We start from the raw sequence: 13,624 nt of genomic DNA on the forward strand, positions 1-13,624 counted from the left end.
ATGAGGGTTGGAAATAAGTACCATAATATTTTCAGAGTTTAGGAACTCTAAAGATCTTTTTCTTGCTGTTTTCCATTTGGGCTTTATTTAGAACTCTAAAGATCTTAATTTGGACCCGTATTGCCAAACCTAACACATAGCTTTACTCTTCAATTACATGGATGGTTGAGTTTATTACCTGCCTTCCCTACTGGGACCATGAGCTCTTTGAGCCAGTGACCACGGTTTTTGTTCTTAAAAAGTACATGGCCTCATAGAAAGATACCCCTGAAATACTGGTTAAATGAAATCAAACTGAATTGATCCCAGGAAATAATATCTTTAATATCTCTTATGATATTATTACTTGATAGAAATATATCAATAGAAATATATCCCTAGAGGAAATATTCTTCATAATAAAAATGATTGTATTATTAATTGAAAACTAGGGTTTTCAATGCTTAGATAACAAATATTGAATGCTTTAGCTCAATATGTGAGCTATTAGGGACATGAAATTTATTATTTCTCTCTCCTGCCATCACATATCTAAAACTTGAGCATGATTTCCTGTCCTATGTAAAGCAGTACTGGGTCCTGCCTCTATGTTAACTGATACTGGGACTAGGCATAAAAAATTTAGCTGCTTGACGGAAAAACTTGCTCCTGGAAGATAAGACTCAACTAAAACAGCTTCCTCAAGACTTGAATCAAGACCCTCACTTTACTGTACCTCCCAACTCAAAGCTATGTCATAAACTCTGTCTAACCCAACCACTTCCCCACCATGTGAGACCTACCAGTCCAGATCCTCAAATCCTATGAATATCCTTCCTGTTGACATCCTGTTTTGAGATACTACTAAGGCTCTGTTGAGCTGTTATCTTACTGCAAGAGGTCTAACAAACAGCTTTGTTTCATCAACAGATTTTTCTGATTTTTTCTGATGGGGAACTGACAGTTGACACTTTTTTATGGCTACTGCTGCTTACTGCACTTCTTTCAGATATTTTGGTTTGAAAAGTATAAAGGTATAAAACATTTATAAGGTTGGGTCTAATTTTATTTTAGACACAGAACCAAATCAGCACACAGAGGAATGTGGCTAAAGTTTTCAGAGTCAACTCTTTGGTGTAGGATCACGAATAAAAATTGGTATGGTTAATTATAATAATCTTAAATTTTAGTTTCCTCTGTAAGTTGAATTGTGGATGTAAGATAAAGAAAAAACATTTATTCATTATTTCAACAAGTATTTATTAATATTTAATGCCTACAGTGGGCCAGCCCCTGTTTTAGGTGTTTATACTATAGTGAAGAGAGATGGAAACAAACTAATATATAGAAGCTACATATGGAGTAAGAAGTGCTATTTAAACAATTATTTAGAAAATAATCAACATTTAACAGGAAAATGGAACTTCAGAAGAAGAGCATCTTCTAGTTCTTTGAACTAAACATTTTACAATTCTAGTAGCTTTCCTATTTAGAGAAACCTCAAACCAGGCTGGAAGAGTATATTTTGTATAGGAAACTTCAGTACAAAGCAACATTCAGACCAATTTTGAGATTGAAAGCCAGCCATCATCATGTCTTTGAAAAAAAAATCTGTGGTATTTATACGTAAAGTATTATATTTAATACTTCATTAATTAGAGAGTTTACGATATATGCTAAATCCTGTAAATAAAGGCCAATAGTAAGAAAAAAACAAACCCCAGTATTTCCTTAATTGGGAGAGACTTGTGACACTACAGTGCACCCATTTGTTAGGAAATCAACCAGAATAGCCCTTTGTAAGGAAAATGATTTCAAATTAATTAATTAGACACTTAATTGGGAAAATTACCATATTACATCTACAAAATAAAATTTTAAAGATGTATACATTTTTGTTTGTTTTTTCAAACTTCTGAGTTAAGCATTTGATTTCCATGTTTCAATTACTGGTGGGAGGGTATGGGTAAACTGTAAGCAGTAATCAGCCAGGCTAGTAGTACAAATTCCCACAGAAATGGCATCTGGGCTAATGAATACACACAGGATACCTTGGCAGTCTTTCAAGAATACTTAATACTGGCCTAAATTAACCTCCTGAGTAAATTAGTCTACCACATGCAGTGATGGGAAACCCTACAGTGTAGATGGATGCTCTCCGCACCCCTGCCTGTGCAGAGAGCAATGAGGACCTGTAGGAATCAGGAGAAATGACCACTTGAAATATTTGCACATCACATAAACTTGCTTCAAGTCTTCTACATTCTTCATCACCGACCAAAAAAACTAAACAACAAAAAATACCCTTCTTATTTCTAAGAAACATATATTTTAAAAAAATCTAATGTTCCCCACTGTGAGCTCACTGTCCCCAGACAAATCAAGACCTAGGGTCTCATGGTACTGCCAGCCCTCAGCACACACAGTGATTCAGTGCTTAAAGGGGAAGGAATGAGATAAAAACACATGGGATATCCAGATAACCCTTTTTTAATGGTCTGGAACCACCCCCTGCACTCCTTAGTACACATTTTGATCCCCAGCACTCCAAAGCTGGGGAGAAGTGGCAATGATCAATAATAAAATTTCAATTGTGTCAATTTTCTTCTGGATTTTTCCTTTCCACTTTTCATCTTTATATCTATCAAAACCACACAGTCATCCCTCAGTTTCTGTGGGGTATTGGTTCCAGGAGCCCCCGGCAGACCCCAAAATCTGGGTGCTCAAAACCCTTAGATAGGGCTTCCCTGGTGGCACAGTGGTTGCGAGTCCGCCTGCCGCTGCAGGAGACACGGGTTCGTGCCCCGGTCCGGGAAGATCCCACATGCCGCGGAGCGGCTGGGCCCGTGAGCCATGGCCGCTGAGCCTGCGCGTCCGGAGCCTGTGCTCCGCAACGGGAGAGGCCGCAAGAATGAGAGGCCCGCGTACCGCAAAAAAAAAAAAAACCTTAGATAAAGTGGTTGTAGCATTTGCATATAACCACGCACATTGGCTCATCTTTAAATCACCTCTAGATTACTTATAATATCTAATACAATGTAAATGCTATGTACCTGCCAGTGTGCGGCAAATTCAAGTTTTGTTTTTTGAAATTTTCTGGAATTTCTTTTCTTAGAATATTTTCAGTCTGTGGTTGGTTGAAACTACAAACACAGAACCCATAGATATGAAGGGCTGACTGAAACAGTTCTGGAAGGAGATACCAACTTGAGAAGGGAGAGAGGTGGAAGCATACAACTGGGCTGCCCTCTAAGTTGACGGAGGGTAAGAATCGTACCCTCTGGATTCTGGTACCTCTGTAGCCTAGCACAGTGCCTGGCACAGTTTGATGACCTGATCTGAGAGGTTATAACAGTGTTGAGACAAGAATAGGGTTGTGGTTGAGGAACCACCTTTGAAAAGACCTTGAAATCCAGTCCACCTTTGCTTAACTACCTATGAATTTTATTCATAAATAAATTCTACCAAAAGTACAGATTCAAGAATGCTATTACTAATAACTATAACAAACCACAATGCAAACTGATCAGGAAAATTCAGCAATTAAGCAATCTAAGTCTCATTACCCACAAAATTATTTAAATGTACACATGCAATCTTTTTAGTCAGCTTACAGCAGAATAAAGAAATCAGGCCTTTTTTTTCTTATAATGTTGTTCGTACTGATTTATATTTCATAATCCTCGTATGATTTGAAAGCAGTTTACAGAGAGAGAGATTGATAGAGATTGCAGGGAAACCTTAAGCTTGTATTACAAAACAGGCTCACAAACCCAGGCTTTAATGAGAGGTCAGCAGTTAAACTGATTACCATACATTTAACTTACTCCAGAAATAAATTAACATAGAGCTAAAGTATAAAGTAAGATTTTTCTTATCCAATAAAGCTTTTTGGTAATTATACTACTTCTAGGTTTGCCTTTTAAATTTAGCTGAAATAGGAGGGTTGGGAAATTTCAGCACATAATTAATGTTGGGAGATTGAGGCAAATTTTGACAGTTTCTTTTCTGATAAATAGAAGATTTAACCTTAATGGTCAGAAGGTATAGATCCATCTGGAGTGTAACCAAAAATCTTCTTAAACCTCACCTGGTTCTGCTTTAATGTGGACACCAGTTTCTGCAGCGTTATGTTTTCCTCTTCTAGTTCAGTATAGTCCTGAAGGAGGCGGGCCTCACGGAATTTATATTCTCGGATTTCATCCTTCATCCGTATTCTTTGTAGCTCCACCATCTCATTGTTCTGAAACAAGAGAATAAACAGTAAATACAAAACTTCTAGATTTTATGAAGTGTAGATAAAGTCTTGGTAGTTAAAAATAATAATAAAAACATCTCATGGAGTGTAAATTGGTACCACCTTTTTTTGAATAAGAATTTAATGATATCTGTCAAACTTTAAAAGCACATACACATGACCCAGCAATTCTACAACTAAAAATCATTCTTAAGCATATTTTCTTAGAGGTAAATAAAAATAAATTCATGTATATTTACACAAAGAATTGGAAACAGTCTAAATGTTTGCTAATGGGGGAACAATGAAATAAATTATTATGCATCCTTTAGTGAAGCATTATAAAATTATTTAAAAGAATGAGAAGAAAGGAGTGAGGAGCTTTATGCACTAAAATGCAAAGAGAGCCATAATACATTATGAAATATAAAAGAAAGTTATAGATTAGTATGCATACAGTACCAACTTTCCAAACTCCGGGGGGGGTCCCTCTGCAAGTTTCACAATCTTCCAACTAAGCCACGTGGTCTAATCCTGGCTTGGTCCAGACACTCTGGCCTCAGTCACCTGGCTTCAGCCACAGAAGCTTCCTTCTGCCCCCTACCATGTTGGACTTGGCCGCTCATTCCCGCCTTCAGGCTTTTTCACTCCCCCTCCCCGACTCCCTGTCTCCAGATCAAGGGTTCTTAGCCTCATCTGCGCCATGACCCTCTTTGACAACGTGGTGAAGCCGATGGAGCTCTTCTCAGAATGATATTTTAAAGGGCACTGAAAGAGTTCAGAACTTCCCATGCCAACATATGCCACTTTGGTATATTGATTATTTTGAGCTGAAGGCACCTGAGAAACAGCAGATGCAGGAAGGGCTCTCTGCCCTCCCCCTTTCTACCTAAAAGCAGGACATGAAATTTCCCCTGAGAAAAATGCCCTTCCTGTACCAGGAAGAGAACGTTCTTATCACAAGAGACTGGGAATCGATGCTGAAATGGACCCGTACAAACACATCTACTAAAATGATCTTCCATTAGTTTTCCCCATTTAGTTCCTAGTCACTGTTCCACGATATACTGCCCCTAGCCCAAGCTCCTTTGTCTTGTCACATCCCCACAATTTACCCTTCTTTGTGTAAAAAGGTATACAAGCTTTTGGGCCTAATGACTTCTGGTCTTCATTTTCCTTTTGAACACTCCCATGTACTTGTAAAAAAATTAAATTTGTATGCTTTTTTCTTATTAATCTGTTTTATGTCAGTTTAATTCTTTATCCCAGTCACAGAACCCAAGAGGGTAGAAGGAAATTTTCCTCCCTTACAGTGTAAAAGACAAGATTACAAAGGACACTGATTATGCCCAAATTAAGTTAATATAATATTTTACAAAATTATGATATGGTAATCAGGTAGATTATGGTAGTGGCCCCCAATTAATCACATTTCCCTATGGCCACACGCAGTGGAGTCTGAAGTCAACCCTGAACTGGCTTCATTGACTTGCTTTGACCCACAAAATGCAGTGGAAGCTTTAGCTTGGAAGGCTAAAGGTCTATCTTTAGGAAGGCTTTGTAGGGACTTCCCTGGTTGTCCAGTGGTTAAGACACCGCATTCCCAATGCAGGGGTCCTGGGTTTGATCCCTGGTCAGGGAACTAGATCCCACATGCCGCAACTAAAAGATCCCACGTGCCACAATTAAGATATGGCACAGCCAAATAAATAAGTAAATAAGAGGCATTGTAGCTCTTGTTCTTTCTCTCTTGGAACACTGCCACCATGTGAAGAAGCCCAGGCTAGCCTGCTGGAGCACATGGCCCAGCCCATAATCAGCACCAGCTGCCAGGCAGGGGAGTGAAACATCTTGAACTCTTTGGCTCAGTTGAGCTGCCAGATGATGGCTGCCACATGAGTGACCCCATGTTAGTTTGTAAGAACTGCCCAGCTGAGTAGAGCTCAAATAGCTGACCCATAGAATCATGGGGTATTATTTTAAGCCCTTAAATTTGGGGTGATTTGCTACACAGTAACATGTAACTAATACAGTAATACATGTGCTTCTTTATTAGCAGAATGTATACTCAGATCTAGTGGCAGATCTAAGAAATACCATAATTTCAAAGAAATGATGATATTTCAAGATCCTGCAAGAACTTCGATGTGATATTAAAATACTGATCACAAAGTAACAGGTGCTGCTAATGCTACTGAAGTTTGTGGCCTACATTCAAATGGAAGAAAATGCTAAATTTTTTGTCTGAGTTTAGAGAAAATGAAGATGTAATTATTTTTCCCTCCAAGGTTACAGGCCTCCTGAATTCTATCCACAGACTCCCAGGACCCAAGTTAGGAAACTCTTCTGCTTCTATTTGTCATTTAGGTCTCAGTTCAAATGTCGTCTCCTCAGAGAGGCCTTCTCTGAACAGCAAATATAAGACAACTCCCCAACCCCTGCCCTTCAGTCTCACATCATCCTATACGATTTCCTTCATAGATCAGAATTTTAGCATAGAGTAGATACTCAGAAAACAACTGTTGAAAGAACAGCACTAAACATTACTTGAAATTAGTAATTTATTTATCTTTTACACTTTTTACGTGTATTAAATTTCCTTTTCCATCTGAATATAATGAACCTTTAGTGTTTGCCTATGGGTCCCTAATACCTGCCATATTTTAGGCCCTTATAACCATGGAATGAATAACAAAACAGTTATACAAATGGCTAAACACAAAATCTAAAAAAAATCATTGTAAAAATTTATTGTAGGAATTATGGCTTTTTGTCTGTGTTGTTAGAGTGTGGAACAAAGGGAGACCAACACATTTTGAAATAAACATACCTAAATCTGTGAAATGACTGGACTTATTACAGTTTTTCAATATACTGTCAAGCTACTTAGAGGCAGAAACACTACTTTATTCCCTGCTCCTTGGACAATATTTTGCATATGTGTTCAATAAGTGTACAGTGAAAAATAGAGTCTGGTTACAAAGCCAAATTACAATATTTCATTAAATTTTATTTTGCAGATACAGGAAATCTTAATATATTTTTCTGTTTCTTAAAGGTCTACCATTAACTGAATGGGTGATGTATAGTTATTTAGTTTTCCTTGTTTATATGCATGAACATATGAGGAAGCTAATAAATTGGATGCCAGTCATTTATATAAAATTATAAACAAAAACGTTAAGATATAAGAGGTTCTGTAAAATGTGAATATATACAACGTAAAAAATGTTAATGACTAGAAACCTAGCTCGTATACACTCAGAATTAGTCATAAAACCTTATATAGTAAGATAGTAAATGTCAGGACAAATTTAAGACCATGGCAAAGCTAATGAGGATCACCAACAGATAAATCATAAAATAGCTAATGAAAACTGTTGATGTTAATTAAGGAAAAGGAAGAGCTTGGTGTGGAGACAGGTTAAGTTGAAAGGCTCTCTAGCAATAAAACAGACATAAGACCCAGGGGAAGAAAACTGGTCTCATTTATTTTGTTAGAAACCCCCCTTTTTTTAAAGCATTTTTTAAAAATTTATTTATTTATTTATTTTTATTTTTGGCTGTGTTGGGTCTTCGTTGCTGCACGCCAGCTTTCTCTAGTTGCAGCGAGTGGGGCCTACTCTTCCTGGCGGTGCACAGGCTTCTCACTGCAGTGGCTTCTCTTGTTGCGGAGCACGGGCTCTAGGCGTGTGGGCTTCAGTAGCTGTGGCACGTGGGCTCAGTAGTTGTGGCTCGCGGGCTCTAGAGCTCAGGCTCAGTAGTTGTGGCGTACGGGCTTAGCTGCTCCGCAGCATGTGGGATCTTCCCAGACCAGGACTCAAACCTGTGTCCCCTGCATCGGCAGGCGGATTCTTAACCACTGCACCACCAAGGAAGTCTGAAACCCATGGTTTTTTTTGAACTGCCAAAGATTAAATTTTATGGGCAGTGTCCTTTGCTTCCATAATAAATTTTTTAAATTTCTATTTTTGTTTTTTGCATACTCATCATACATTTATCTCTGACAACTTTTTTCTTTCTGGGATAAGATGGCGCTGAGCTCTATTAAAAACCCCCATCAAGAATAATGAAAGTGAGAAAAATAAACCATGAGAGAAAGGGGAGAAAATGGCGCAACCAGGAGATACTCTAGCCTTTCGCCTCCAGAGACCTGAGCCCCAGCTTCTCTTCAGAGGACAGAGGATTCCCTGAAATGTTTGGGGTAGACTATCCTCACAGTTTGCATTGCACTTGAGTATAGCAGCATTCTGAGAGTTTTATTTTAATTAACATTGAGAGGCGACTTCCCTGGTGGTCCAGTGGTTAAGACTCCACACTCCCAATTCAGGGGTCCCAGGTTCGACCCCTTGACCAGGGAAATAGATCCCGCATGCCGCAACGAAGATCCCACATGCTGCAACTAAGACCCGGCACAGCCAAATAAATAAATAAATAACTTTAAGAAACATTAAGAGGAGGGCTTCCCTGGTGGCGCAGTGGTTGAGAGTCCGCCTGCCGATGCAGGGGATACGGGTTCGAGCCCCGGTCCGGGAAGATCCCACATGCCGCGGAGCAGCTGGGCCCGTGAGCCATGGCCGCTGGGCCTGCGCGTCCGGAGCCTGTGCTCCGCAACGGGAGAGGCCGCAACAGTGAGAGGCCCGCATAGTGCAAAAAAAACCCAAAAAACAAAAAAAAAACATTAAGAGGATTTCTTTATGTGGGAATAATAAATTCCCTCTACTATTGGCCAGAAGTAAGAAAATATAAGCACTTATTACCACACAAAGACTAAAGTATAAAAAGTAATATAGTGCCTTCCAGTTATACAGCTCTTAGCCTTTTATAACTTAATTATATTCATTGGCCTATTAGATCTTACTAATAACTTGTGTGAGCTGGGTGACAGGTCCCTGCCCACAGCTTACTCATCTGTAAAATGGGGATCCTAATACTTAACATTATATGGTAATTGTGAGAATTTAATGATATAACATGAGGAAATGAGCAGAGATGCCAGACACACAGATAATTTCCTTAACACAGTGGAACACATGCTCTTACAGAGACAGGTTCACATCTAAAGGCTGAATAATGATTACTATTGCTAATTACTCCTGAGTGAGTCAGGAAAAGCTTTATAAAGTAAGTAACATTTGAGTAGAACCTTGAAGGACAAGTAGAGTTGACTAAATGGGTAAAGAGGTGGATGGACTTTCCAGCCAGAGGTAAACTTTTGAACAAAAGGAGAGTCCTATTTGTTTGAGGGCAATGCTAAAATAGCCAATAGCCAGACCAAGCATTTCCTTAGGGCACCAGTGAAGCTGGAGCACTGAGAGAGAGAGAAAGAGAAGAGAGAAATTCAGAAAAATCTAGAAAATAGCCAATTATTTTCAGCTTATGTCTACATTTGGTGTTATTTCATAAAATAAAATGTTAAATTACAGCCTAGTATGGTTAACCTATGAGGTAGTAGGAGGAACCAAAATATTTACAGTGCTTGGAAGCTTTCAAGTTCTTAATCAGGCTGTGGTTTAGGAAATAGTGCAGCTGGGTGTGGCTGGAGCAAAGGAACTTGAGATAGATTTTGCAGGAAATTCTACATTAAAAAAGGAATTTGGGAACCATCAAAGTCTTTTAAACAAAGTAGCCATGTAATCAGACCTATGTTTTAAAAAGTCACTCTGAGAGTTGGAAGGGTGGACAGAGAACAAGCTAAGCAGCCCCTTAACTTGAGGAAAAGGATGAGGAATTTTGAGGGACATCTCAGGATGAACAGGACTTAGTCACTGATTGATGTAATAATAAATGAAAAAAATAAAAAGAAGAAGAAGAGCAAAAAACAATGGCCTAATAAGGATAAAAGTATCAAAATGGAGTTGTAAGAAAGGAAGAAATTTTACAATAAAGTTAATGTGAGAGTTAAAGATGTCTTATTAATAATTACAGGTAGTGTTAATTTGGATAGTCAAACCAGGAATTTCTGGATCTGTGAGTGGAGTGAAGGAAGACAGATGGAGAAGGGAAAGGATGGGGTATGCAGTACTGACTTTCTCACTTCTCTCCTGGAGAGTTGCCACTGCTGGCCAGTTCTGGCACTTTAAGACCATAATCTTTACTTTCCTTCTTTTGGCCAAAGATTAACTCCTCTTTTGCTGGTGAGAGGAGTGGACCATAGTTCTTGCCTGACCTCTCAGGTCCTCAGCGTCCTCAACTCAGGTGATCTACTCTCTAACCCACATTACCAATAACTTACCTCCTATTCTTCCAAATCATCTCCAGTTCTCCCAACCCAGCCATTCTTCCACCACATCAAGGTTTGCTATCCTTCGATCTCCAGCTTGCTCATTACCTGCAACCCTGGGTTTTCACTTCCCTCCTTACCCAGGTTTGATTCTACTGGGTTGACCAAAAAGTGTGCTCAGGTTTTCTGTAATATCCTATGGAGAACCCAAACGAACATTTTGGCCAACCCAATACTATCATCACATACTTACTGTCTTGCAAACACATCATAGAGCCTAACTTTCTGCCTTGTTATGCCCAAAGCTAAACAGAACTGGAGAAAATACAAATCCATGCCACATGGTTTCAACTACAACTCACAAAGAGGTAGTGGAATGTAGTGGTGAAGAGTCCAGGCTCGGAACTAAACTTCCCTGGATTCAAACCCCTACTCCAACACTTAGTAACTCTGGCCAAGGTTACTAATTCTCCATGCCTGTTTCTTTTCCTGTCAGGGGAATAACCTCCAGGTATTATGTGGATCAGAATGGTGCCTAATATGAGTGGTGAAGTCCTGAATCTCAAACAGGTCTTTGGCACTGTCTAGTGATCATACCGTATATCCACAGTGTAGTAAGTTTCCTACTTCTCTCTTCATACAATCAGTCTCTTCTCTCCCTGAGAATCTTGCCTCATATTTACTTGGGGTGGGGGTGGAGCAGAAGGAGGTATGGCTCCTATTCCCATTCCTGTTACTTTCTTTTAATCTATCAATACTTTATACAGTTTAAAGATAGTAAATCCAGTCTTAAAACAAAACTTGACCTTTACATCCATATTTGTTTCTAGAGTCATGATCGCCCTTTCTCAATCCATTCCAATAAACACTGAACCTGCCCTTGTCAAAGTCATCAATGACTTGCGTTGTTGCCACTGGATTTGGTGCCCACACCTGCGTTTTCCTCTTACTCCACTTCTTTTGTTTAAAAAAAAAAAATTTATATATTTGGCTGTGCCAGGTCTTAGTTGCGGCACGCGGGATCTTCATTGCAGCACGCGGGATCTTTCAGTTGAGGCATGTGCGATCTGGTTCCCTGACCAGGGATCGAACCTGGGCCCCCTGCATTGAGAGCTCGCAGTCTCAGCCACTGGACCACCAGGGAAGTCCCATCCTCTTACCCCACTTCTTCAACAGCGTTTACCACTCCCTCCTTTTTGAAACTCTTTTTCTTCTATTGGCTTTCCAGACATCTAAACTCTAACCTCACTGGCTGCTTCTTTGCAGTCCCTTCTGACTTCCTCCCCTCCTTCTCAGCTCAACCTCTACTGTCAAGTGTTCCAAATCTATATTGAGCCCCTCCCTTTTCTGGCTACTCTCCAAAGGCAACCTCATCCAGGCCTCTAGCTTTAGATATACCACCGATATGCTGATGATTCTCGAATCCCCACCAGGGCTAACAGAACCCTATGGGACCTGACTCTTGCCTCACATAAAGTGCTCATCCTGCATCTTTCTCCCAAGGACACATCATGCCCCCGATCCCCAAACTTCTGGTTCTTTAACCATCTCAAGCTGGGTCCTGCTTTAGAGTTCTTGCACCAGCTGTCTCTTCTGCTTGGATTTCCTTCTCCTTGTTCACATTGTCTGTCTCTTCATTAGGATCTCAACTTAAGTGTCATCTCCACAAGACTTCCCTGACCACTCATTCTAAAGTAGCTGCCCAGTCACACTCACATAACCCTGTTTTAATGGTCTGAAAAGTGTTTATCACTATTTGATTTATTTGTTTGCTGGATATTGGCTATTTTTCCTTCACTAGATGTCAGAAGGAACAGATGTCCTTCACTAGTTGTCAGTAATTCATCCCCACAGTACCCCAGATCCAGGGGAGCCCGTCACTCATGGTAGTTGTATCCCACAGCTCAGACTCATCACTTCTAGCCTGAGTTGGACTGGTGGTAATGTGAGGAAAGCTGGGAAGTCTCTGAAGGATGAGCTTAGCTGAGTATAGCCAAAGAAGTTCAGGTGTATTTGTACATTTCGTATCTGTTCATAGATTGGGGAAAAAAAAAAAAGCACACCTGCAAAGCAGGCCCCAGGTAAAATTCTCCACTGTTTAAAAACCCTTTTGGTGACACACATTCCATGCATATTTATACTTTATCCCATCTCTGTGGAAATTTGTACCAAGAAGAGGGTTCGATAAACATCTCCTACAGACATAGATATATACTATAGGACTGACACGACTTGTTATACTCTCTCTCTTAAGAATGGGTACAGTTAATGAGGGACATCAACACTGTGATGTCTCCATGCTATCGGCCAATAATAAGCTGATGGACACTGGGATCTTCTTCCGAAATCACAATAAGGGAAGACCAATTGCTCTATCAGGCAGTCACGTGGGTTTCACAGTCTTCAGGAGAGCTATCGATGAAGAAAAGGAGGTATCCATAGCACCATACAGGCAGCATCTCCAAGCGCAATCCAGACTTAATAACTGGGAAATAGCTAGGACAAACAAACAAGGTGAGTTTGAAATGTGGCTTAAAACAAACATGCTCCGTGAGAAAACGGATAAAAAGAGATTTGCCATGGCTGGGAAAGAGTAATAAAGGAGGAGAGGATTACCACTTCAGGACAGCATTGCCCATAGTGAGCTCTTCATTAGGCTAGTTCTGTGCAGGGTTACTGGGAGTTGCTCAAACATAAGTTTAGGAAATATAAGTTAAAGTTACACATGTATTTTTTTCTGCTGGACTTCTCAGAGCCCTTAACATGCTAGCATGTATTGAGACTTTGTAAGAGTAAGACGTGGTATGCAGCATTTGCTAAATTTTTTTGACTACAAGATCTCCGTCTTTTAAAAGGAGCATTTTGATCAATCCACAGACCATGTTCTTGGAAAATGTTACTCTGAGACAGTAGAAAATGATAGTATCTGTACAGCTGACTGGGGTAAACCACCAAGCTCTTTATAGCACAACTCCAGATCCCTTCCAACTGCTGAGGGCTGAATGGATCATCAGATTTAAATAATGACATGAAATTAAAAGCAAAGGAGTGAATAGATATAAAAATGGGTGAAACGGGCTCCCCTGGTGGCGCAGTGGTTGAGAGTCCGCCTGCCGATGCTAGGGGACACGGGTTCGTGCCCCGGTCCGGGAAGATTCCACATGCCGCGGAGCGGCTAGGTCCGT

At 40.0% G+C, this 13,624-nt stretch overlaps 1 protein-coding gene across 2 annotated transcripts in view; it reads right to left on the reverse strand.

Annotated features, from left to right (window-relative positions):
- The window catches only part of BICD1 (BICD cargo adaptor 1), a 215,099-nt gene that overhangs the window by 68,568 nt on the left and 132,907 nt on the right, over nucleotides 1-13,624 (reverse strand). For both annotated transcript variants that reach the window (XM_033866935.2, XM_073788863.1), the window contains exon 3: nucleotides 4,070-4,222. In XM_033866935.2, coding sequence (XP_033722826.1) covers nucleotides 4,070-4,222 — 153 coding nt within the window. The remainder of the gene's footprint in view (nucleotides 1-4,069; nucleotides 4,223-13,624) is intronic.

The sequence above is a fragment of the Tursiops truncatus genome, chromosome 11, assembly GCF_011762595.2.
Source record: "Tursiops truncatus isolate mTurTru1 chromosome 11, mTurTru1.mat.Y, whole genome shotgun sequence".
Classification (NCBI taxonomy): Eukaryota; Metazoa; Chordata; class Mammalia; order Artiodactyla; family Delphinidae; genus Tursiops; species Tursiops truncatus.